The sequence below is a fragment of the Jaculus jaculus genome, chromosome 1, assembly GCF_020740685.1.
Source record: "Jaculus jaculus isolate mJacJac1 chromosome 1, mJacJac1.mat.Y.cur, whole genome shotgun sequence".
NCBI classification, from domain to species: domain Eukaryota; kingdom Metazoa; phylum Chordata; class Mammalia; order Rodentia; family Dipodidae; genus Jaculus; species Jaculus jaculus.
In genome coordinates, this window is record NC_059102.1 from 323,959,266 (window position 1) to 323,983,047 (window position 23,782).

At 44.4% G+C, this 23,782-nt stretch overlaps 2 protein-coding genes across 2 annotated transcripts in view; both read right to left on the reverse strand.

Annotated features, from left to right (window-relative positions):
* The window catches only part of LOC101607323 (kinesin-like protein KIF28P), a 59,079-nt gene extending 42,383 nt beyond the window's left edge, over positions 1–16,696 (reverse strand). The window contains exons 1-3 of the mRNA XM_045146634.1: positions 15,866–16,696; positions 7,195–7,389; positions 2,463–2,661 (exon numbers count right to left, since the gene is read on the reverse strand). Of these exons, the coding sequence (XP_045002569.1) occupies positions 2,463–2,661; positions 7,195–7,389; positions 15,866–15,949 (478 nt within the window). The 5' untranslated portion in view covers positions 15,950–16,696. The remainder of the gene's footprint in view (positions 1–2,462; positions 2,662–7,194; positions 7,390–15,865) is intronic.
* Positions 16,697–16,823: 127 nt separating this feature from the next.
* Positions 16,824–23,782, reverse strand: part of Ahctf1 (AT-hook containing transcription factor 1) — a 79,638-nt gene continuing 72,679 nt past the window's right edge. Inside the window, exons 34-36 of the mRNA XM_045146633.1 lie at positions 19,868–19,989; positions 19,083–19,165; positions 16,824–17,286 (exon numbers count right to left, since the gene is read on the reverse strand). Of these exons, the coding sequence (XP_045002568.1) occupies positions 17,091–17,286; positions 19,083–19,165; positions 19,868–19,989 (401 nt within the window). The 3' untranslated portion in view covers positions 16,824–17,090. The remainder of the gene's footprint in view (positions 17,287–19,082; positions 19,166–19,867; positions 19,990–23,782) is intronic.

The window sequence follows — 23,782 nt, forward strand, 5'->3', positions numbered from 1 at the left end:
GTTTGGAATCCACCAGGATGCTGTTGGTGGTGACCTTAGCATCAATCTCCATGGAAACCAAGGATGACTGTATTCAGAGCTGTGCAAGTATCACAATTAACATTTAGGACACTTTCTTGCCTCCACAGAGAAGGCCACTAGCCCTAGTCACATTAATCTGTCTATGTAGACCTGTTCTGGCCATTTCATAAAATGAAATCAAACAGTATATGATATTGTCCTGGGCCAGACTTCTTTCCCTCAGCGTAACATTTTCAAGATGCGCTCATGTTGACCGTGTTAAAAGTCCCCTTCCTTTTAAAGGCTGAGTAATACTCTACCATAAGGACATGCCACATGCTATTCCCTCAGATGTCAGGGGATTGATTGGTGTTGCCGTAGTATCCACTCCGGCCATTGTGAACATGCTGTTTAGAACACTAACTAGTAAACAACTTGTCATGCGGACATGTGTTCCCCTTTCTCTTCAGTGCCCAAGTTCTTAAACTGTTCTTGAATTGCCTTGAAACTTGTCTACTAAAAGTTTTGAAAGCCGGGAGTGGTAGTGCACACCTTTAACCCCAGCACTCGGGAGGCAGAGGTAGGAGGATCACCGTGAGTTCGAGGCCACCCTGAGACTACAGAGTGAATTCCAGGTCAGCCTGGGCTAGAATGAGACCCTACCTCGGAAAAAAAAAAAAAATTGAGACATGGGGCTGGAAAGATGGTTTAGCAGCTAAGATGCCTGCCTGCAAAGCCCAAGGACCCAGGTTCGATTTCCCAGGACCCATGTAAAGCCAGATGCACAAGGTGGCATATGTGTCTGGAATGTATTCGCAGTGGCTGGAGGCCCTGGAGTGCCCATTTTCTCTCTATCTACTTCTTTCTCTCTCTCTTTCTCTAATAAATAAAATATAAAATCATTTGAGATATGGCCGGAGATGTAGTTCAGTGGTACGGCACTTGCCTAGCCTTTGTGAGGCTCTAGATTCCAGTCACAGCATGAGGACAAGAGTGTGTGTGAGAGAGAAATGTAACTGTGCATGTTTATGAGTAGTTTCTACTCTAACTTAAACACATCCACTTTAAAAAAATAGGGCTGGAGAGATGGCTTAGCGGTTAAGCGCTTGCCTGTGAAGCCTAAGGACCCCGGTTCGAGGCTCGGTTCCCCAGGTCCCACGTTAGCCAGATGCACAAGGGGGCGCATGCGTCTGGAGTTCGTTTGCAGAGGCTGGAAGCCCTGGCGCGCCCATTCTCTCTCTCTCTCTCTATCTGTCTTTCTCTCTGTGTCTGTGGCTCTCAAATAAATAAATAAAAATTTAAAAAAAAATAATAATTTATTGCCAGGCATGGTAGCAAATGCCTTTAATCACAGCACTTGGGAGGCAGAGGTAGGTTGATCACCATGAGTTCAAGGCCACCCTGAGACTACATATGAGTTCCAGGTCAGCCTGGACTTATGTGAGACCCTACCTCGAAAAACAAACAAACAAAAAATAAAAGAAATAAAAATATTTTATTTATTGTTATTTGAGGGAGGGAGATGTAGATAGAGAGAGAATGGGCACTCCAGGGCCTGTAGCCACTGGATTAAGATTTAAAAGGAGGGTCTGGAGAGATGGTTTAGCAGTTAAGGCGTTTGCCTGCAAAGCCAAAGGAACTCCATTCAGTTCCCCAGAACCCACGTAAGCCTGATGCACAAGGGGGCGCATGCATCTGGAGTTCGTTGGCAGTGACTGGAGGCCCTGGCACACCCATTCTCATTCTCCATCTCTCTGCCTCTTTCTCTCTCTCTCTGCCAAATAAATAAATAGAAGATTTAAAAGGAGGCCGGGCGTGGTGGCGCACACCTTTAATCCCAGCACTCGGGAGGCAGCCGTAGGAGGATCGCCGTGAGTTCAAGGCCACCCTGAGACTACATAGTGAATTCCAGGTCAACCTGAGCTAGAGTGAAACCCTACCTTGAAAAAAAAAAAGTTTTAAAAGGAGACTGTAAAACTGAATTGTCATACCACCAATTTATCTTCTCCTGCTCTGTAGAGCAAGCATGAACATGGAGTGTGCTCACAGGTATTTGTTGACATTTTATTGTCATGTTTTGAAGCCAATCATGTCAATGGCTACATACCATCTTCACAATACTGCCCGTGGTCAATAACCACCAGCATCGTATGAATCTGATGTTTAGTGTTGGGTCTTCTAGATAAGGGCAAGTAAGGAATGATGCTGGGACAAAAAAGCCCAAGTAAGAGAGCAGCACTCAGGGCTAGGGTTGCAGCTCAGTGGGACATGCACTTAGGCATCATGACTTCCTAAGTTCAAGTCCCACCACCATATGTACTGTAATTTAGGACACGTTAACATACTCTCTATATTATTAGCAGAGACATATATGTCCAAAGTACAGATGCTGATTGCTACCATTTAGGGAAACGGAAGTGCAATTCCATGAAGAAGGAATTCTAGAGCAATGCTTACCTGACATTCTTGATTTGTCTCCTGGTTCTCAATTGCTTGAAAGAGCTCTTCACACACTCTTGGGATGATACCCTTGTTGGTACCAAACCCAATCATGGAGTAGCTTTTCCCAGAGCCCGTCTGACCATAGGCCAGGAGAGTAGCGTTGTAGCCCTGCCAGGCATTGTCTAGAATGCCTCTTCCGATATCACAGAAGACATCTCTCTGGAAAGGAGATTGCAAGCGTCACCAGCGTCTCTCAGGGCTGGGGGGATGGTCCAGTCGGTCAAGCATTTGGCACAGAAGTGTGTGGGCCCAAGCTCAGAGGGCCGGAACACGCAAAAGCTGGGCATGATGGTGCAGAGATAGGCAAATCCTTGTGGCAATGAGGCTGGCTGAATTAGTTCAGTGAGAGAGCTTGTCTCAATAAATAAGGTGGGACTGGAGAGGTGGCTTGGCGGTTAAGGTGTTTGCCTATGAAGCCTAAGGACCCAGGTTTGATTCCCCAGAACCCACATAAGCCGGTTGCACAAGGTGGCTCATGCACATGGAGTGAGTTCATTTGCAATGGCTAGAGGCCTGGCATGCTCATTTTCTCTCTCTCTCTCTGCCTTTCTCTCAAATAAATAAATAAAATATTTTTTAAAAAAGAAACAAACAACAGCTCTGCTGTTTGTTTTGTTTTATTATTGACAACTTCCATAATTGGAAACAATGTCCCATGGTAATGCCCTCCCTCCCCCTACTTTCCCCTTTGAAACTCCATTCTCCATCATATCCCCTCCCCCTTTCAATCAGTCTCTTTTATTTTGATGTCATGATCTTTTCCTCCTATTATGATGGTCTTGTGTAGGTAGTGTCAGGCACTGTAAGGTCATGGATATCCAGGACATTTTGTGTCTGAGGAGCACGTTGTAAGGAGTCCTACCTTTCTGTTTATTTTTTTAAGACAGGGTCTTGCTATGTAGCTCAGACTGGCCTTGAACTCATTATGTGGCCCAGGCTGGCCTCAAACTTGTAACAATCCTGCTGCTTTAGTCTCTTGAGGGCTGGGCTTGTCTCCATGTGCCACCATGCCTGGCTAAGATTTTCTTTTTATCCCTCTATTATAGCAATTTAAATAAAATAGGACTCTGATTTTCCATAAATTTACTCTGCTTAGGACTCATTAAGCTTCATGGATCTGTGGGTTTACAGCTTTCAAGTTTGGAAAGTTTTCAGTCATTTCAAGTATTATCCTTTTTAAAAAATATTTATTTACATGACAGAGAGAGAGAATGGGCACGCCGCGGCTGCTAGCCTTTGCAAACAAACTCCAGACGCATGCGCCACCTTGTGCATCTGGCTTCACGTGGGTCCTGGGGAATTGAATCTGGGTTCTTTGGCTTAGCCAGCAAGTGCCTTAACCACTAAGCCATCTCTCTAGCCCCTTAGTATTTTTTTTTTTGATATTTTATTTATTTATTTGAGAGAGAGAGACAGAGGCAGAGAGAGAGAGAGAGAATGAGTATAGATGTGTAAGGGTCTCTAACCACTGTAAACACACTACAGAGGCATGTGCCGCGGTAGGATCTGGCTTTTGGTGGGTTCTGGGAAACTGGACTCCTGCCGTCGGGCTGTGCAAGCAAGTACCTTCCACTTCTGAGCCAACTCTCCAGCCCACATCTCCTTATGTTTTATGTGATTACAATAACGTGAATGCTTGAAATAGTCCATACAAGTCCCTGAGGTTCTGTTCATTCCCCTTTCCCTAACTGTCTAATTTCTGGTGTGTGGGTACGTGTGGTGTATGCATGCACATGTGCCCATCTGGTGCCCCAAGCACTTGCCTGTGGCAGACACGTTCACCTTCAGTAGCCAGAGCAGGAAGTCAGGGAACCCCCTCCTCCCTAACCTTTCCTTTCTTTTAAAAAACATTTTCTTTTTTTATTTATTTGAGAGAGAGAGAGAAAGAGAGGGGAAGAAGCAGAGAGAATGGGTGCGCCAGGGCCTCCAGCCACTGCAAATGAACTCCAGACACATGCACCCCCTTGTGCATCTGGCTAACGTGGGTCCTGGGGAACAGAACTGAGGTTCTTAGGCTTAGCAGGCAAATGCCCTAAGCCAATTCCCCAACCCTCCCTAATCTTTTCTATCTGTTCCCGTTATCTAGTTATGTACCATTTGAAAAGTATTTATTTATTTATTTATTTGAGAGAGAGAGAGACAGAGACAGAGAATGGACACACCAGAGCCTCTAGCCACTGGTTAAGAGCTCCAGACACATGCACCACCTTGTGCTTCTGGCTTACATGGGGAATTAAACCTGGGTCCTTTTTCTTCGCAGGCAAATGCCTTAACCACTAAGCCATCTCTCCAGCCCTGCTTCTGTGTCTTTACTCAAACACTATAGGCTTTAACAACCTGCTCACAAAGTACCCTCTGTCCAATGGCAATGATCACCTGTCCTCTGCATCCCATCAGAGCCCATGCATCCTATCACAGATCTTATAATTTTTTTTTTTTTTTTGGTTTTTTGAGGTAGGGTCTCACTCTAGCCCAGGTTGACCTGAGACTCACCATGGAGTCTCAGAGTGGCCTCGAACTCACAGATCCTATAAATATGAATGCAATTATTTGCCTTTCTCCATAAACCGAACACTGAGCAATTTTAAGACACACAGCACATGATGAATGTTTAGTTGGACAGAAGTTGTCAAACCCTCAGTGCCTCACACATTTTCTTTATTTTGATTAGCTCATGGAAGCAAACTCTACTTGAATTAACTGCTGCTATCCTTTTAAAAAGGTATATTAAAAACTGAGTATAGGGGGCTGGAGAGATGGCTTAGCGGTTAAGCACTTGCCTGTGAAGCCTAAGGTCCCCGGTTCGAGGCTCGGTTCCCCAGGTCCCACGTTAGCCAGATGCACAAGGGGGCGCACGTGTCTGGAGTTCATTTGCAGAGGCTGGAAGCCCTGGTGCGCCCATTCTCTCTCTTTCTCTCTATGTCTGTCGCTCTCAAATAAATAAATAAATAATTAAAAAAAAAACTGAGTATAGCTAGGCGTGGTGTCGCATGCCTTTAATCTCAGCACTTGAGAGGCAGAGGTAGGAGAATCATATTGAGTTTGAGGTAGGCCTGAGACTACGTAGTGAATCACCCTAGGCTAGAGTTAAACCTTTCCTTGGAAAACCAAAAAAAAAAAAAAAAAAAAAAAAAAAGAGCATGGTGATACAAATCTGAATCCCAGATTTGGGAGGCAGAAGCAAGAGAATCACAAAGCAAGTTTGTGCCTAGCCTAGTCTACACAGTGACTTCTAGGCCAGCCAGGACTACATATTGAGTCTGTCTCAATAAATGCAAAACAAGCCAGGCATGGTGGTGCACATCTTTAGTCCCAGCACTCTGGAGGCAGAGGTAGGAGGATCACTGTGAGTTCGAGGCAAGCCTGGGGCTAGAAAGTGATTTCCAGGGCTGGAGAGATGGCTTAGCGATTAAGTGCTTGCCTGTGAAGCCTAAGGACCCCGGTTCGAGGCTCAATTCCCCAGGACCCACGTTAGCCAGATGCACACGGGGGCGCATGCATCTGGAATTCGTTTTTATTTATTTATTTTTTAAAATTATTTATTCATTTATTTGAGAGCGACAGACACAGAAAGACAGATAAAGGGAGAGAGAGAGAATGGGCGCGCCAGGGCTTCCAGCCTCTGCAAACAAACTCCAGACGCATGTGCCCCCTTGTGCATCTGGCTAATGTGGGACCTGGGGAACCGAGCCTCGAACCGGGGTCCTTAGGCTTCACAGGCAATTGCTTAACCGCTAAGACATCTCTCCAGCCCTGGAATTCGTTTTTAGTGGCTGGAAGCCCTGGTGTGCCCATCTTTCCTATCTACCTGCCTACTTCTACATCTCTCTCAAATAAATAAATAAAAATAAAAATAAAAATAAAAATAAAAATAAAAAAAGAATGTGAGTTCCAGGTCAGCCTGGATAGGAGACTACCTAGATAAAACCACAACAAAGAGTATGTACATACACTTGTAGACCAATGGCCTTGAATGTCTAAAATTTAGGCAAAGGCTTTATTTTTGTTCCTCATGTTCATCTTGGAATAAGGAACAAACTTAAAATAAAATTCTCTGGGCTGGACAGACAGTTTAGCGATTAAGGCACTCGTCAGTGCTAAGGACTCAGGTTTGATTCTCCAGGACCCACGTAAGCCAGATACACACGGTGGCACATGCATCTGGAGTTTGTTTGCAGTGGCTAGAGACCCTGGCACGTCTATTTGCTCGCTTGCTCTCGCTCTCTTTCAAATAAAACAAAATAAAACAAAACTTGCATAAACCGCTCAGAACATTGGAATAGTACATCAGATGACAGAAGAATTCATGATGCTATTGAGGCTGGGCATGGTGGCGCACGCCTTTAATCCCAGCACTCGGGAGGCAGAGGTAGGAGGATCACCATGAGTTCGAGGCCACCCTGAGACTCCATAGTGAATTCCAGGTCAGTCTGGGCTAGAGCAAGACCCTACCTCAAAAAACAACAACAAAAAAAAGCTATTGAAATCATTTCAAACAGCTTCTCTGAAGCTGGGGAGATGGCTCAGTGGTAACAGGTATTTGCCTGCAGTCTACTGGTTCAGGTTTGACTCCCCCGGTACCCACCTCAAGCCAGATGTGCAGAGTGGTGTATACGTCTGGAGCCGCACGAGGTTTTGGGGTACTCACTTTCCCTCCCTCCCTCTCTCTCTAAACAAAATAATCCCGCTTACCTGGCCTGCAAAGTTACTAGTAGGATCAGCTGGAATGAGGACACCATCTCTATCCTTTTGAAATCCACTATGAGACCAATATGCCAGGTCAAAAGTAAATGTCCTCACATGCTCTGGGTTCTTGGGGTCTTGGATAGTGGTGGTGGTTTTGGAATGCATGGAGATCACACATTTGCTTCCAGAGTTCTTCTCTCTCTGTAGTCAGTTACAAATTCAGAATTAATCATGATGTCTCTTTGTTATCCATGTTAATTGCTTTGTAAGTCTTTACACAATAGTAGGAAATTCAGCCAAACACTTTCCATTCATTTTTTTTCTCTAATTTTTTCAGTGGTTGTTATGACTAACAGTTGCTCCTATACACCTTCCAAAATTTCCTTTCTTCTTTTTTTTTTTTTCTTTTTTTGGTTTTCCGAGGTAGGGTCTCACTCTAGCTCAGGCTGACCTGGAATTCACTATGGAGTCTCAGGGTGGCCTTGAACTCACAGTGATCCTCCTACCTCTGCCTCTCGAGTGTTGGGATTAAAGGTGTGTGCCACCATGCCCAGACCCCCCCTTTTTTTTCTTGTTTTTTTGAGGTAGAGTCTCACTCTAGCCCAAGCTGACCTGGAATTCACTAAGTAGTCTCACCTTGAATTCATAGCAATCTCCCTACCTCTGCCTCCTGCATGCTGGGATTAAAAGTATGTGCCACCATGCCCAATATTAAAAAAAAAAAAAAAAAAAAAAAAAAGGACTGGAAAGATTTCTCAGTGATTAAAGCCACTGTTTGCAAAGCCTGGCATCCTGAGTTCAAATCCCCAGTACCCACATAAAACTACATACACAATGTGTGCATGCATCTGGAGTTCTTTGCAGTAACACGAGGCCTTGGAGCACCTATGCTCTCTCTCTCTCTCTCTTTCTCTCTGTTTGCAAATGGACAATTTTTGTTTGAGGTAAGGTCTTGCTCAAGCCCAGAGTGACCTGAAATCCACTGTGTAGTCTCAGGTTGGCTGCAGACTCACAGCGATCCTCCCATTTCTGCCTCCAGAGTGCTGGGATTAAAGGTGTGTGCCACCACACATGGCAGCAAATAAATTATATGTTTTTAAAAAATAAAGCAAAAAGAAAAAGAAAAAAACTGCCAGACGTAGTGGTGCATGCCTTTAATCCCAGCACTTGGGAGGCAGAGGTAGGAGGATCGCCGTGAGTTCGAGGCCACCCTGAGACTCCATAGTGAATTCCAGGTCAGCCTGGGCTAGAGTGAGACCCTCCCTTGAAAAAAAATAAAACAAAATTTACCAAAACTCTCATAAAACCAATGAATAAATAAACAAACAAACACACAAACAAACAAATAAGTAAATAAAATTTACCAAAACTCAATAGAAAAGGAAAGAGTGGCTGTTTTGAGGAGAGACTATTTCACTCCCAGCCACAAGCTCTGCACGATGGAAGGCTCCTTGGGCTAGACCTAGGCACAGGCTCCTCTTTCTCAGATCCCAGTTGGAGGGCTTCTTCCCAGGAGGGTCAGCACATCAGCATTCCTCATCCTGGATCCGTTTCCCTCTTGCCCGGCTGCACCCTGGGCTAGTTGGGCCTCCCTCTTCTGCCCAGCTCCCACCATAGAGGACTGGCTCGGAAGGATGGAGTCCGGCTCATTCTCGGCCATGCTGCCTCCAGAGGACTTTAGGCTGCTGCCCCGTCTCCACTGAGCACTTAGCTTCTGGAGTAGAAGATGGCCACCTGCCATTGCCCATGGTGCCAGCTCCAGAGATCCACTTAGACCTTGGCTGGGGTAAAAAGATGTCATGAACCCATCGTGCCCAAAATCTGTTTGCAAAAGAACTTGGTTTTGAAGGAAAGAGAGCTCTGAGCTTAAGCTTACGGTGCTGTCAGGAGCAGTAGAGATTGTGATGCAAGGCAACACTGAAAAGAGTCAAGATACCAAGAAAATGGCAAGTCCTAAAATAAATAAATAAATATGGTGACTTCTCTTATTTTCAAAAGAAAGACAGAGAAGAATAGGCGGGAAATGCCTTCCAGAAGGTCAGAGAAAATACTAAACACTGAGTTCAGAGACTATCAGAAGAAGCAGGATTTGATTTGACTAGGTTGCAAAGCAGTTTCTATCTCGGGACAATGTTGCAAACACGAGTCATTATCCAGGAAATGTGATGTTGAGCAGCTGAGTACGGCCAGGAGGAGGAAGACTCCCACAGGTCGAGTGGGCACACTTGAGGATAGGCCTTCCTGGTGAGCAACCTCAGTGCAGGCTCTGGGGCACACTTTCTCTTGGCTTCCTAGGGCCTGATCTTAGTCCTACTTCCCCCACGTGGCTCTGTGTGGCCTGGCTTCTCCCTTCTCTAGCAAACCATAAGGCAGTTGAGCCTGCCAAGTTACTATCGTAACTGAAAATAAACTTCAACAGTAATTCCAAAATAATGACAATATAACACATCATATAATAAGTCATCTAAACTGGGTGTGATGGTGCACACCTTTAATCCCAGCACTCGGGAGGCTGAGGTAGGAGGGTTATTGTGAGTTCGAGGCCACCCTGACACTACCAGTGCAATGCCACGTATGCCCACACGGGGTGCACTGTGTCTGGAGTTCATAGTGGCTGAAAGGCCCATCCATTCTCTCTCTGCCTCTTTCTCTCTAAAAAAAAAAAAAAAAAGCTGTAAGCAGGGCTGGAAAGATGGTTTAGCTGTTAAGGTGCTTGTTGGGAAAGCTGAAGGTACCCAGGTTCGATTCCCCAGTACCCACGTAAAGCCAGATGCAAAGGGTGTGGAGCTCATTTGCAGTGGCATGCCCATTCTCTTTCTTTCAAAGAAATAAATATTTTTAAAATTTTTAAAAAAGGCAAAAAAGTTTAGGAATAAATTTAAGCAGAGAAGTGTAGAAAGGGCTTGGAGGAGAAAGTGCTGGCTGTGTAAGCATGAGGACCTGAGTTCATGCCACAGCACGCACAGAAAAAGCCAAGCAAGCCGGGCATGGTGGCGTACGCCTTTAATCCCAGCACTCGGGAGGCAGAGGTAGGAGGATCGCTGGGAGTTGAAGGCCACCCTGAGACTACAGAGTTAATTCCAGGTCAGCTTGAGCCAGAGTGAGACCCTACTTCAAAAAAAAAAAAAAAAAAAAAAAAGAAGCCAAGCTATCACCCAGCAGATATGGCTGCGGGGGGGGGGGGGGAGGGGGTTCCTAGGACTTTGTGGCTAGCTTGTCTAGCCAAACTGGTAAACTCTTGAGTTCAGGTGGAGTGACTGAGGCAGATACCTGACATCAACCTCTGGCTTCCACATATACCCACACAGACATATGAACATACATGCACATACACGAACATGCACACATACCTACACACAGCCCACACATATTTAAAAGTTTAAACGTTTGAAACATCATAAGCCAGATGTGGTGGCACACACTTTCAATCCCAGCACTTGGGAGGCCGAGGTAGGAAGATTGCTGAGTCTGAGGGCAGCCTGAGACTACATAGTGAATTCCAGGTCAGCCTGACCCTACCCTGAAAAAAAATAGCCCCAAAATTGTGGTAAAATAATAATAATGTGTAAACCTTTCTGAAGGTTATAAGTCCTCACCAATGTAAGCTGAGGATGATCTAAAAGCATCTTCTGATGGTGGGTTGGACGAGTGAACATCATTAGATGGCAACATGCTCCAAATTGCTGTCAAGACTCAGTGCAGTCCCTATCAGGACAACTTCTGACAACTTTGCAAAACCAACAGGCCAGTTCTGAAATTCATTGCAAGGGGCCCGTAGCCAAAGCAATGCTGAAGAGAGAGAACTCCTGCTTGTTGTGTGAAACTTCCATCAAAGCAGTGTGATACTGGCACAAGGGTAACGGAATCGTGCTCTGGGGCGTCAGCTGAACATGGCTGCTGCCATCTTCAGGCTTAACAGTCACCATTGCTCTTGAGTGACCCTAGCTGGTTTTCCTTGTAAACTATCCCAGGGCCATCCAGTCATGCTTCTATTAGTAAAACCCCAGTGAAGGGCTGGAGAGATGGCTTAGCGGTTAAGCACTTGCCTGTGAAGCCTAAGGACCCCGGTTCGAGGCTCGGTTCCCCAGGTCCCACGTTAGCCAGATGCACAAGGGGGCGCACGCGTCTGGAGTTCGTTTGCAGAGGCTGGAAGCCCTGGCGCGCCCATTCTCTCTCTCTCCCTCTATCTGTCTTTCTCTCTGTGTCTGTCGCTCTCAAATAAATAAATTAAAAATTAAAAAAAAAAAAAACCCAATGAAGTTCATGGTCATCCTGAATGGGCCTCATTCTTTGGTCTCTTGGCACTTTGTAGTCAGTTCTCACCCCCTCCAACTGTTGGTTTTTTTTCTTTTTCTTTTTCTTGGAATAACTGTCTGGCCAGCCAGAAGACTGAGGAACTGGGCAGGAACAGGAAGCTTGGGTTGGGAGAACCCCAGGTCAGACACTTGATTCTATGTGTGTAGGGTGTCCCGGTAGGTTCTTGTGGCCAGTTTCCCGAGTATGTGACGTGCAAAACCTGAAGGCTGGGCTAGAGAGATAGCTTAGTGGTTAAGGCGCTTGCCTGTAAAGCCAAAGGACCCACGTTCGACTCCCCAGGATCCATGTAAACCAGATGCACAAAGGGGCCCACACATCTGGAGTTTGTTTGCAGTAGCTTTAGGCCCTGGTGTGCCCATTCTCTCTCTCTCTCTCTGCCTATTTCTGTATCTCTCTCTCTAACAACAACAACAACAAAAAACCCTGAAGGTACTGCTAGGGTTAGAGCCACTGTTTGCTGAATGCCCCCTAAATCATTGAGAAGGATGGCCTCTTGCCACTGAAGTGTGGTGGCAGTGACTGTGGACTTTGGTTGGCCACCAATGCCCAGATAGCTTTGGAGGGAAAGAGTTAAAAAAAACAAACAGGGCTGGAGAGATGGCTTAGCGGTTAAGCGCTTGCCTGTGAAGCCTAAGTACCCCAGTTCGAGGCTCGGTTCCCCAGGACCCACGTTAGCCAGATGCACAAGGGGGCACACGCGTCTGGAGTTTGTTTACAGAGGCTGGAAGCCCTGGCACGCCCATTCTCTCTCTCTCCCTCTATCTGTCTTTCTCTCTGTGTCTGTTGCTCTCAAAAAAATAAATAAATTTAAAAAATTGTTAAAAACAAACAAACAGGAGTTACGATTTGAAGGAAATGTGTATCACTCTAACTCTCTCAGCCTTACCTGCTGAGAAAATGGAAGGCCAAGACATCTCAGCTTACTGCTTCGTTCAGCTGGGGAGAAGCCCTGGGAGAGAAGAGCATGGGCCACTGGGGCCCTGGGAGGATGGGGAGAAGCCCCTGGGAGTGAAGTGATAGACTGGGGCCTCCCACCCGCATCCGCACTCTCTTGCTTATCTGGGGGCACAAAAGCATAGAGTGTGGGTTGGAGAGATGGCTTAGCGGTTAGGGCATTTGCCTGTAAAGGCAAAGAACCCAGGTTCAATTCCCCAGGACCCACGTTAGCCAGATGCACAAGGGGGCGCACGCGTCTGGAGTTCGTTTGCAGTGGCTGGAGGCCCTGGCATGCACATTCTCTCTCTCTCCCTCCCTCTCTGTCAAATAAATACATAAAAATAAAATACTTTTTAAAAAAGCAAAGAGTGGGCTGGAGAGATGGCTTAGCGGTTAAGCGCTTGCCTGTGAAGCCTAAGGACCCCGGTTCGAGGCTCGGTTCCCCAGGTCCCACATTAGCCAGATGCACAAGGGGGCGCACGCGTCTGGAGTTCGTTTGCAGAGGCTGGAAGCCCTGGCGCGCCCATTCTCTCTCTCTCCCTCTATCTGTCTTTCTCTCTGTGTCTGTCGCTCTCAAATAAATAATAAAAAAAAAATTAAAAAAAAAAGCAAAGCAAAGAGTGTGCAGATTCAGACAGAAACAGTGACTGTTCTATAGTGCACTGCACTGCAGTTCCTAGATACAGCAAAACCCTTTAAACAAGTGCCCCTGAGCCGGGCGTGGTGGCACACCTTTAATCCCAGAGGCAAAGGCGGGAGGATCACCGTGATTTTGGGGCCACCCTGAGACTACATAGTGAATTCCAGGTCAGCCTGGGCTACAGTGAGACTACCTCGAAAAACCAAAAAACAAACAAGTGCCCCTGAGAGTCGTCTGAATGGAGACTCCCTAGGATACAGGAGGGATGACATTTCTCTGACAGGAAACAAAGCTGAAAAGGAGTCATATCACCACTCATCTGGCCCTGGGGCAGAGCTTCCATACTGTCTGCCACATCCAAGGAAACAAACTGTTCTGCACAGCTGAAGTGACGGGAATCTGCAGAGACTGGTACTCAAGGCCAACATTGAAAAAGTCCAGGGTATTCTTGGGACCTGGGCATGGGCGAAGCTATTTATGTCCCGGCACCTCAAAGACTCTAACATCAAGTAGTTGTCAGGAGCTGGGGTGGAGCTCAGCGATAAGCCTTTCAAGCCCAGAACTCAAAACAAAACAAGACAGTGATTGTATTGTATTGATTTCATGTATTTTTGTAACTGTGGCTATCAGTATTCCTATGGTCCCAGATAAAGAAACAGGCTTAGTGGGGTGTGGTGGTGCACACCTTTAATCCCAGCACTCAGGAGGTAGAGGTAGGAGGATCGCCATGAGTTCAAAGCCACCCTGAGACTACATAGTGAATTCCAGGTCAGCCTGAGCTAGAGTGAGACCCTACCTTGTGTGTGGGGGGGAACAGGCTTGGAGGATAAACTGTGTCTGTTATAGGTAGTTAGCTCTTTGGTTCAACAAAGTTATAAAGACCAGATACAAAGTGGGGCAGGGTGGCATGCATCTTTAATCCCAGCACTCAGGAGGCAGAGGCAGGAGAACCACCGAGTTCGAGGCCAGCCAGAGACTACAGAATGAGTTCCAAGTCAGCCTGGGCTGGAGAGACCCTACCTTGAATAAAACAAAAGAAATACAACCCCACCAAAAAAAACCCTAGATATAGAGTTAAGAAATCAAAGCATTAAGGTCATCTAGGCCTTACAAAATACTATTTTTAGGCTCTTAAACTGTTTAAAACAGGATTTTAAGACACTAATTAATTATTCATAATTTATTAATTTTCTCTGCTGGGAGTGGTGAATGCACATCTGTAATCCCGACTGAGGCCGGAGGATCATGAGTTCTAGACCATCCTGAGCTACAGAGATACTGTCTCAAAAATAACTAGAAGGGCCAGGCATGGTGGCGCATGCCTTTAATCCCAACTCAGGAGGCAGAGGTAGGATAGCCATGAGTTCGAGGCCACCCTGAGAATACAGAGTGAATTCCAGGTCAGCTTGGGCTACAGTGAGACCCTACCTCAAATAATAGTAATAGTAATAATAATTGGAAGGGAAGTCTTGCTGAGGGTATTGTAACTAACCTCATACAATCCTTAGCTATCTCCCTTCAAATCCTCCTCCTTCCTACCTACTAGTCTAAACTCACTGATTTTGGGGGTAAATTTGAATGAAATGCACTATTTTTGTCAAGTGTCTAAAGATACTATAAGAAACTGATAGGCCAAGGGTGTGGCTCAGTGGTACAGCACATGCCTTGTAAGCAAAAGGCCCTGGGTTCAATCCCCAGCAATCCCCACCCGCCCTACAGTCTTTGCACTTGGTCACACAGTCAACACCAGAGGCCAGGGGGGAAAGACCACTGCTGTGGCAAGGATAAGGTTTTATTTCTTCTTGAGGGCCCAAATAGTTAATTTACATTTTTATTTGTTTTCAAGGAGAGAGAGAGAGAGACAGAGAGGGAGAGAGAGGGAGGGAGGGAGGGAACAAAGGGCGGTGGGGTGGGGAGAAAATCTCCACGCCCAGGCTTCTAGCCATTGCAATTGATCTCCTGATGCATGCACCACCATGTGCATCTGGCTTACATGGGTACTCAGGAATTGAACCTGGATCCTTAGGCTTCACAGACAAGTGCCTTGACTGCAAAGCCATCTCTCCAGGCAAGGTCTCACTTTGTGGGCCATGCTGTTCTCAAACTTGCTATGTATTTCATGCTAGCCTTAAACTTTCAATCCTCCTGCCTCAACCTTCCAATTGCTAGGATCACCAGTGTATGCTACCACATCTGGCACAACCTACTTTTATAGAGGGGGCAAATACATTTATCAAATAGGTACTGAGCCTACAGAGTAAGTGCCAGGTCAGCCTGGGCTAGAGTGAGAACCTTTCTTGAAAACCTCAAAAAATAAAAATAAATTTAAAAAGTTGCTGGGCGTGGTGGCACCCGCCTTTAATCCCAGCACTCGGGAGGCAGAGGTAGGAGGATTGCAGTGAGTTCGAGGCCACCCTGAGACCCCACAGTGAATTCCAGGTCAGCCTGGGCTAGAGCGAGACCCTACCTCGAAAAACAACAACAACAAAATAAATAAGTAAATTTTAAAAAAGGTATCAAATTGCATTGGTTTAAATAATTCATAACTTGACAGTACGTTTATCTTGTCAATTTTTTATTGTGCTACTTGTACCAAGGAATGAAAATTAAGTGTGTACTAAATTATGCTGAGAGCTTTAAGTTATCCATTTAACAAATTCATTTAAATAAGTTCAATATTTCATAAATGACAAGCAGCTTAAATACAAATTGTGATCATTGAAAAATTAATAAAATCAAAGTCAGTTAAAAGTTCAACAAGGCAACTGAACAGCCACCACTGACCTGACTGAAGGGCCGCACCCTCACGGCTACTCTCACCCTGTCAGCCGTGGGTGCGGGCATTTGCATCAGTTTCCCGCTGTCCATGATGCCACGGGAAGGTGAAGAACTCGAGAGCGTCCGCACTGCGCGCCCCACGCGAAAACAGTAAAAGCTCAGCTGACAAAGGCAGTCTGTTTCTAGGTATCAGCTGACAGTCCATCCATACACGCTATCAATTACCTGCTATAATTATTTTACAACACTTAGATATTGATGAGTCCCAGAGCTGACATCAAGCGTCATTACTTAGTTAGTGGCAGTCACACTGCTGCCAAACAGGGTGCTTGTCTTTCTTTGCCTGTGTCAGTTCCCATCCTTCCATTCTCAATAACCTGAGCGGTGAGGGATTTCTGTGGTTCAGTAGCAAGCTCCTTCACAGGATGAATACACTCCAATTTGTCCACACAGAAGAGCCCTACGTATCTGTAAAACAGATTGGCTTAACATTTCCTTCTCAAATCCTTTTCAGGAGATTGCTAAGAAGCAGTGAACCGGTCAATCTAACCTGATAAGTAGTCTCTGAATCAAGAGACCAAGATAGACTTTCAGCTTACTGAACAAGAAATGCAAGCATTGTAGTCAACCACTGCACTATATAGAAATTACTCTTGAGGTAGATTACATAAAATTTGTAAAACTACAAAAAGGCAGCCAAATCACATGCCCATAATTCAATTTCAATGTAGTAACAGGCAAAATCCAAACAAATAAAAATACATATGATTAAGAGATCTTAATCGCAGAATCAAAGTGCATAAATTATAAAGTAGCCACTTTAAAAAATAATATTTAATTATTCTCATTTTGGACTGGCCTAAGATTTTAATTATAAAGAAAAGAAATGAAACAAAAGCCTGTTAAAATGTAAAATCATGACTAAAACAGAAATCCCCCTCAAAAATCTAACAGACACAAAGTGTATACTTTACAGTAGTTTATTAACAATTTATAAGCCATATTTACATATTATATAAATGTATGAAGTCTTAATATAAAATAGAAAAGATGCCTGGATTAGAAGAATCATACTCCATATGGAGTTATTTTACTTATATACTTCCTTCTGTTTACAAAATTTTACAATTTATATAAATTACTTCCTTCCAAATTGGGCAATTTTTAATAATCCACACAAATACAATGACTTTACAAACAGGTGCACATTAAAATCTTGGGGGGAGGGAGATTACAGCATTTTCCTGCGTAAAATTTGCTTTGGGAAAGAAGACGGCTTCTTTCTGCCCCGTCCAAGAGCCGCTCCTGCCGCTTCTCCCGTCCTCCTCGCTCTGCTGCTCCTCACGCCAGCAGCTGGGCTCGCCAAGGGAGAAATCAGCTTAATTTCTACTGGAGGAGGTGACCAAGAACTTTCTTTTCTTGTGTTTCTGCAGGAAAGACATACTTAAGTAGAATAAGCACTCTATATTACAAATAACTGATTCTTCAACATTGGTCTTGCTAGAACTTTTCCATTGACACAGAGATAAGTGAATGCAGTCTAACTGGAGGCAAAGTGGGCTAATTAGAAGCAGAATTACAAATTGCCACCTCCTGTAATAGGGATTTTAAAAAATCATCAGAGGCTGGAGAGATGGCTTAACAGTTAAGGCACTTGCCTGCAAAGCCTTAGGACTCATGTTCGACTCTCCAGCTCCCACGTTAGCCAGACACACAGTGACACCGGCGCACAAGTCGCACATGCGCACAAGGGGTGCACGTGTCTAAAGCTTGACTGTAGTGGCTGGAGGCCCTGGTGAGCCCATTCTCTCTCTCTTGTGCATGTGCTCGTACAAAAAAAGGCCAGTGTGTTGGGCTTCCCTCAAAAAGAAAAAAAAAAAAAATCAACTAATGTATCCATATTGCTTTGCTGTGTTGCAAGGACAGTCTTAAGCATTTAGGTCAGTCAATGGGATGAACACCAACCAAAAGCCTATGGAGCCTACTAAAAAAGAAAAGAAAAGAAACAGCAATTCTGAGGCTCATGCATTTAATCTTAGCACTCAGGAGGCAGAGACAGGAGGCCAACCATGAGTTCCAGGCTATTTTTTTCTGCCTAGCAAGTTCTGGGCCAGACAAAGCTACATAGTAAAAATAAAATCCTATTTCAAAATAAAACAAAACACAACAACCCAAAAGCAATTCCAAGCTGGAGAAACAGATCAGTGGTAGAGTGGTGGAGTGCCACCCTATAGTCCCTTTGCAATACTGTGCCACAAAAAAAGGGGAAAGGAGGATTCTCAAAACAGCAACTGGCAAATGTATACTATTTCATTAACAGGGCCAAATTATAACTGAATGGCATCATTAATTAGTCAATAGTCCCATTTTCCTGAAAAAGCCAAATAGATGCATTTGCACTTTTACTGAATTCAGCCATGTAGAATACTATGTAACAAATATATCCAAAACAGATTTGTTTTCCCATGGATATAGTTTTATTGCTACTAGTGAAATAACTGCACTATTTAGAATTTTCTCATTATTAGGTCACCCATCTTTATTAATGAAAAGGCAAACCATCCCACTTTCCTCCTCCCTGCCACATCCAGTGGGCAATGAACTACTGCCAACCCTACCCTTCTTTCAAAAGCTGAATGGAGCTGGGCATGGTGGTGCACACCTTTAATCTCAGCACTTGGGAGGCAGAGGTAGGAGGATTGCCGTGAGTTCAAGGCCACCCTGAGAATACATAGTGAGCTCCAGGCCAGCCCAGATTAGAGTGAAACCCTACCTCAAAAAACCAAAAGCTGAATGGGAGCATGGCTTAGTAGTTAAGGCACTTGTCTGTAAAGTCTAACTACCAGAGTTTGATCCCCTGGCACCCACATAAAGCCAGATGCACAAGGGTGGTGAATGTGTCTGGAGTTGGTCTGCAGAAGCTAGAGGTCCTGTCATGCCCATTCTCTCTCTCTCTCTCTTTCCCACTGTGCCATAGTCCCAGCATTCAAGAGGCAGAGATAGGCCTTACCTCAAAAAAAAAAAAAAAAAAAAAAAAAAAAAAAAAAAAAAAAAAAAAAGCTGAATGGACTTTATACCCCATAAAGGACTCTATTCCAGTAGTGAGATCTAACAATGTCAAGAAGCCAATGCTATAAATGACCTTTAAAAATTACCTTTTCCTCTAAGGAGACTTTCTGAGAAGCACATGGGTAGAAGTTGGAGAAAGTCAAGTCATACTTACTTGTTAGCTTGCTTTGTCTTTGCAGTCCTGGCTCTTTTCACTTTTCGCTCTTCCACCATTTCTAGTGACTTAGTGTTATCTTCCTATGGGTTAAATTAAAAAAAAAAAGTTCATTTATTTTCAAGCAGAGAAGAGAGACAGAGAGAATGGGCTCGCCAGGGCTTTCTAGACACTGCAAAAACAAACAAACAAACACCTCCAGATGTATGTACCGCTTCCTGCATCTGGCTTTAAGTGGGTATTAGAACCTAGGTCACTAGGCTTTGCAGGCAAATGCCTTAACTGCTGAGCCATCTCTCCAGCCCATGGGTTAAAATTTAATTTTAAAAGACATTTTTTTTCTTTTTTTTTTAAATAAAGGATGGTCTATGACAAGAGATCACACAACACTTGGCTTCATAGCTTACAAATCTTTAACAGAGTGAGAGAAAGGGAGGGAGAAGGGAATGGGCATGCCAGGGCCTCTAGCCATTCCAAACAAATTCCAAATGAGTACGCCCCCTTGTGCACCTGGCTTATGTGGGTACTGGGCAATCGAACCTGGGTCCTTTGTCTTCCCAGGCTAGCGCCTTAACCAATAAGCCATCACGCTGATTCACTACATAAAACTATTTGCCCAAAGTGGCACATGCGTCTGGATTCCATTTGCAGTGGCAGGATGCCCTCGAGTGCCCATACTTGCTCTGTCGGCCTCCTGACTAGCCCAGGCTACATAACAAAACCCGTCTCAAAAAACAAAACCACCAAAAGAACGCACGCACACGCACAAAAGATACATTCCTCACCAGTTCGAGAAGCGTGGATGTTCTTTTTTGTCTGGTCCTCAAAGCAGGAGGTGAGAAGACAAACTGAGATGACAAATCTGACACTAAGTCTTTCAGCTGGGCAGGTGTCTCCATTTTTTCAGCTAAAGGAAATTTGGGAAACAAAACAAAACATTGTACCTATACAACAAAAATCTTTTGGAACAAATGATACAAATACTCCCAAACCTAGAAAACATAAATATACTCATTCAGTATCTGTATCCAGAGAAATGACAGAGGGAAAAATCCCATTACCTAGGTAAACTTAATGATTATAAATAATTTATGCTTCAAACTAAATAATGTTACAATATAAAGTCCTAAAGATGAGTGCAAAAAACTACTATTCATTAGGTTAATTTTTAGTGCTCTTGAAATGTTCTAGGTAAAGCATTAATTCCATACATAACTTAAAGTTGGTTTTTTAAAAAATATTTTACTTATTTGAGATAGGTAGGGAGGAAGGGGAGGGGAAAGAGGCAGATATATAGAATGGGTACACCAGGTCCTCCAAACATTGCAAATGAACTCCAGATGCATGTACCACTGGGGAACTGAACCTGAGTCCTTAGGCATCACAGGCAAGCATCCTGACTGCTAAATTCTCTCTCCAGCCCTAGACGATTTTTATTTACAAAGACTTCTGTGTAATTGAAACTGTTCTTATAAATAAAATTGGGAGTCTGTTGTGGTGGTGCACACCTTTAGTCCCAGAACCTGGGAAGCAGGAGGACCACCCTGAGACCACAGAGTGACTTCCAGGTCAGCCTGGGCTAACAGTGAGACCTACCTTGGAAAACAAACATACATTTAAAAAGTTTTTAAATTTATTTTAAAAAAGGGGGAGAACCCCATGAAATGAAAAATGTCATTCCTCTACTAGTAAAACACAAACATGGAAAGATACCTGTTTTGCTACGTTTCAATTAAACAGAGAACAGACTCTTTTAAAAATAATAAAATGCTTCTCTACTGATTTGTTCCTGGACTGTCCCCTCTCCTCAAGTTACTTTACAAGGACATTTTAATTTTTATTTATTATTTTTTTATTTGAGAGCGACAGACACGGAGAGAAAGACAGATAGAGGGAGAGAGAGAGAATGGGCGCGCCAGGGCTTCCAGCCTCTGCAAACGAACTCCAGACGCGTGCGCCCCCTGTGCATCTGGCTAACGTGGGACCTGGGGAACCGAGCCTCGAACCGGGGTCCTTAGGCTTCACAGGCAAGCGCTTAACTGCTAAGCCATCTCTCCAGCCCTACAAGGACATTTTAAATAGACACAAAAAAATAAAAAAGGGCAGAGAGCCAGCTGTCGTGGCATATGCCTTAGATATCAGCACTGAGGAGGCAGAAATAGGACTGCTGTGAGTTGGGGGCCAGCCAGAGACTACATAGTGAATCAGCTTGCACTAGAGTGAGACCCTACCTTGGGGAAAACAATGGGGGGATAAAGAGTATCAAGAAAGGATAGCCACTGCATAGTGAGGTTTAAGTGCTTTGTTAAAGAACCCTGTACACTGACATTACCACCTCCCTTTTATTTTTTTTTTGTTTGCATGTATTTATTTGCAAGCAGAGAGAAGAGAGAAAATGGACACTGCAAATGAACTCCAGATGCACGTGACACTTTACACACCTGGCTTTGCGTGGGTATTGGGGAACTGATTAGGCTTTGCAGACAAGCATCTTAGCTGCTGAGCCATCTCTCCAACCCCTGCCTTCATTTTAAATCAAGAAATCAAGGCTCTCAACGACTAAGTGACTTTCTATATCCAGCTAGTCAGTTAATAAGTGACAGCAATGAGATCCCCATCTCGAATCTTTATTTCTTTCTTTTCATTTTTAAAAAGTTTCTGCACCAGGCCCTCTAGCTACTTCAAATGAACTGCAGAAACATGTGCCACCACATAAGTTCTGGGGAGTTGAACCTGGGTCCTTAGGCTTGCAGGCAAGCATCTTAACTGCCAAGCCATCTCTCCAGCCCAGGCTGCCCTGGAATTCACCATGTAACTTCAGGTTGGCCTCAAGCTCACAGGAATGCTCCTACCTTTGCTTCCCCAGGGCTGGGGTTAAAAGCTTTCATCACCACACCCAGCATTCCAAACTTTTCCATCACCTCCAATCTCACTACTATGCATTAGAAGGTACTTATTTGTAATACTAGAAAATCTGAAAACAAGTTAAGCATCTCACAGGAGCATGTTTCATCCCCAAGACATAAACAGCCTGAAATGAATGTCATGTATGGTACGGGTTCTGAGGAATATGGAGTATATGAGAAGATCATGAACTGAAAGCTGGGAAACGCACAGGCATAACAAACTGTGGATTTTGGGTTGTGTTGCTGAGACAAAGTCTTGTATGAAGCCCAAGGAGACCTCAAACTCATAATCCTGCTGCCTTGACCTCCTGTACCATTATTGATTGCTTTATTTTTTAAATACTTTTCTTATTTATGAGAAAGAAAAAAGAGAGGAGAGAGAGTGGGTGCTCCAAGCCTTCCAGCCACTGCAAACAAATTCCAGATACGCACGGCACTTTGCACACCTGGTTTTATATGGGTACTAGGGAATCAAACCTGGGTTGTTAGACTTTGCAGGCCAGTGCCTTTAACACCGAGCCATTTCTTCAGTCCCTCAGTTTGCAGAGTCTTTTTTTTGTTTTGTTTTGTTTTGAGATAGGGTCTTACTCTAGCCTAGGCTGACCTGGAATTCACTGTGGAGTCGCAGGGTGACCTCAAACTCACCGTGATCCTCCTACCCTGCCTCCCAAGTGCTGGGATTAAGGGCGTGCAACACCTTGCCCAGTTAGTTTGGAGATTCTTAAATGGCTTATTTTTCTCTTGGCCTTCCTCAAGTAAGATAGCAACTATGTAGGAGTGTTTGCTAACATGTTACAAATGCATGTAACCATTATTAATAAAGCTTTCAACTGCTTTTCTGAAATTCAAATTGAAAAGTAACTTAAGGAAAACTGTAGTCTATGTAGTTCTAATATTCAACTTTACAAAGTGCTACGCTAATGGCACCTAGGTCAACTACACCAATCTAAACTTTCTTGATTAACCTTTTATTTTTTAGCCATTAAGATATCTTTAAACAGAAATGTTTTCCTTCACATATTTTTCTTTTTAAAATTTTTGTTTGTATTTATTTGAGAATGACAGACAAAGAGGCAGAGAGAGGGAGGGAGGGAGGGAAGGAAGGAGAGAGAATGAATGGACGTGCCAGGGCCTCCAGCCACTGCAAACAAACTCCAGACGCATGAACCCCTTGTGTATCTGGTAAATGTGGGTCCTGGGGAATTGAGCCTCAAACCGGGGTCCTTAAGCTTCACAGGCAAGCGCTTAAGCACTAAGCCATCTCTCCAGCCCTATTTTTCTTTTTTTAATTTGAGAGAGAAAAATGGGCACATCAGGGCCTTCAGCTGCTGCAAACGAACTCTAGACACATGCGCCCCCTTGTGTGCATGTGCAACATTGCATGCCTATGTCACTATGCATCCGGCTTACATGGGACCTGGAGATTGGAGTACGAGTTCTTAAGCTTCACAGTCAAGCACCTTAACCGCTAAGTCATATCTCCAGCCCTCCTTCATATATTTATAATTAATTAATTTCTTTGAGGGAAAGAGGTGGAAAGGGAGAGGGAGAGGAAGGGAGGGAGAGACAGAGACAGAAAGAGGGGGGGGGGGAGAGAATGGGTACACCAGGGCTTCTAGCCACTGCAAATGAACTCCAGATGCATGCACTATCTTGTGCATCGGGCTTATGTGGGTCCTGGGGAATTGAACCAAGGTCCTTTGGTTTTGCAGGCAAGTGCCTTAGCTGCTAATAAGCCATTTCTCCAGCCCCCTTCCTACATTTTTCTTAAAAAAAAATATTCATTTGGGTACA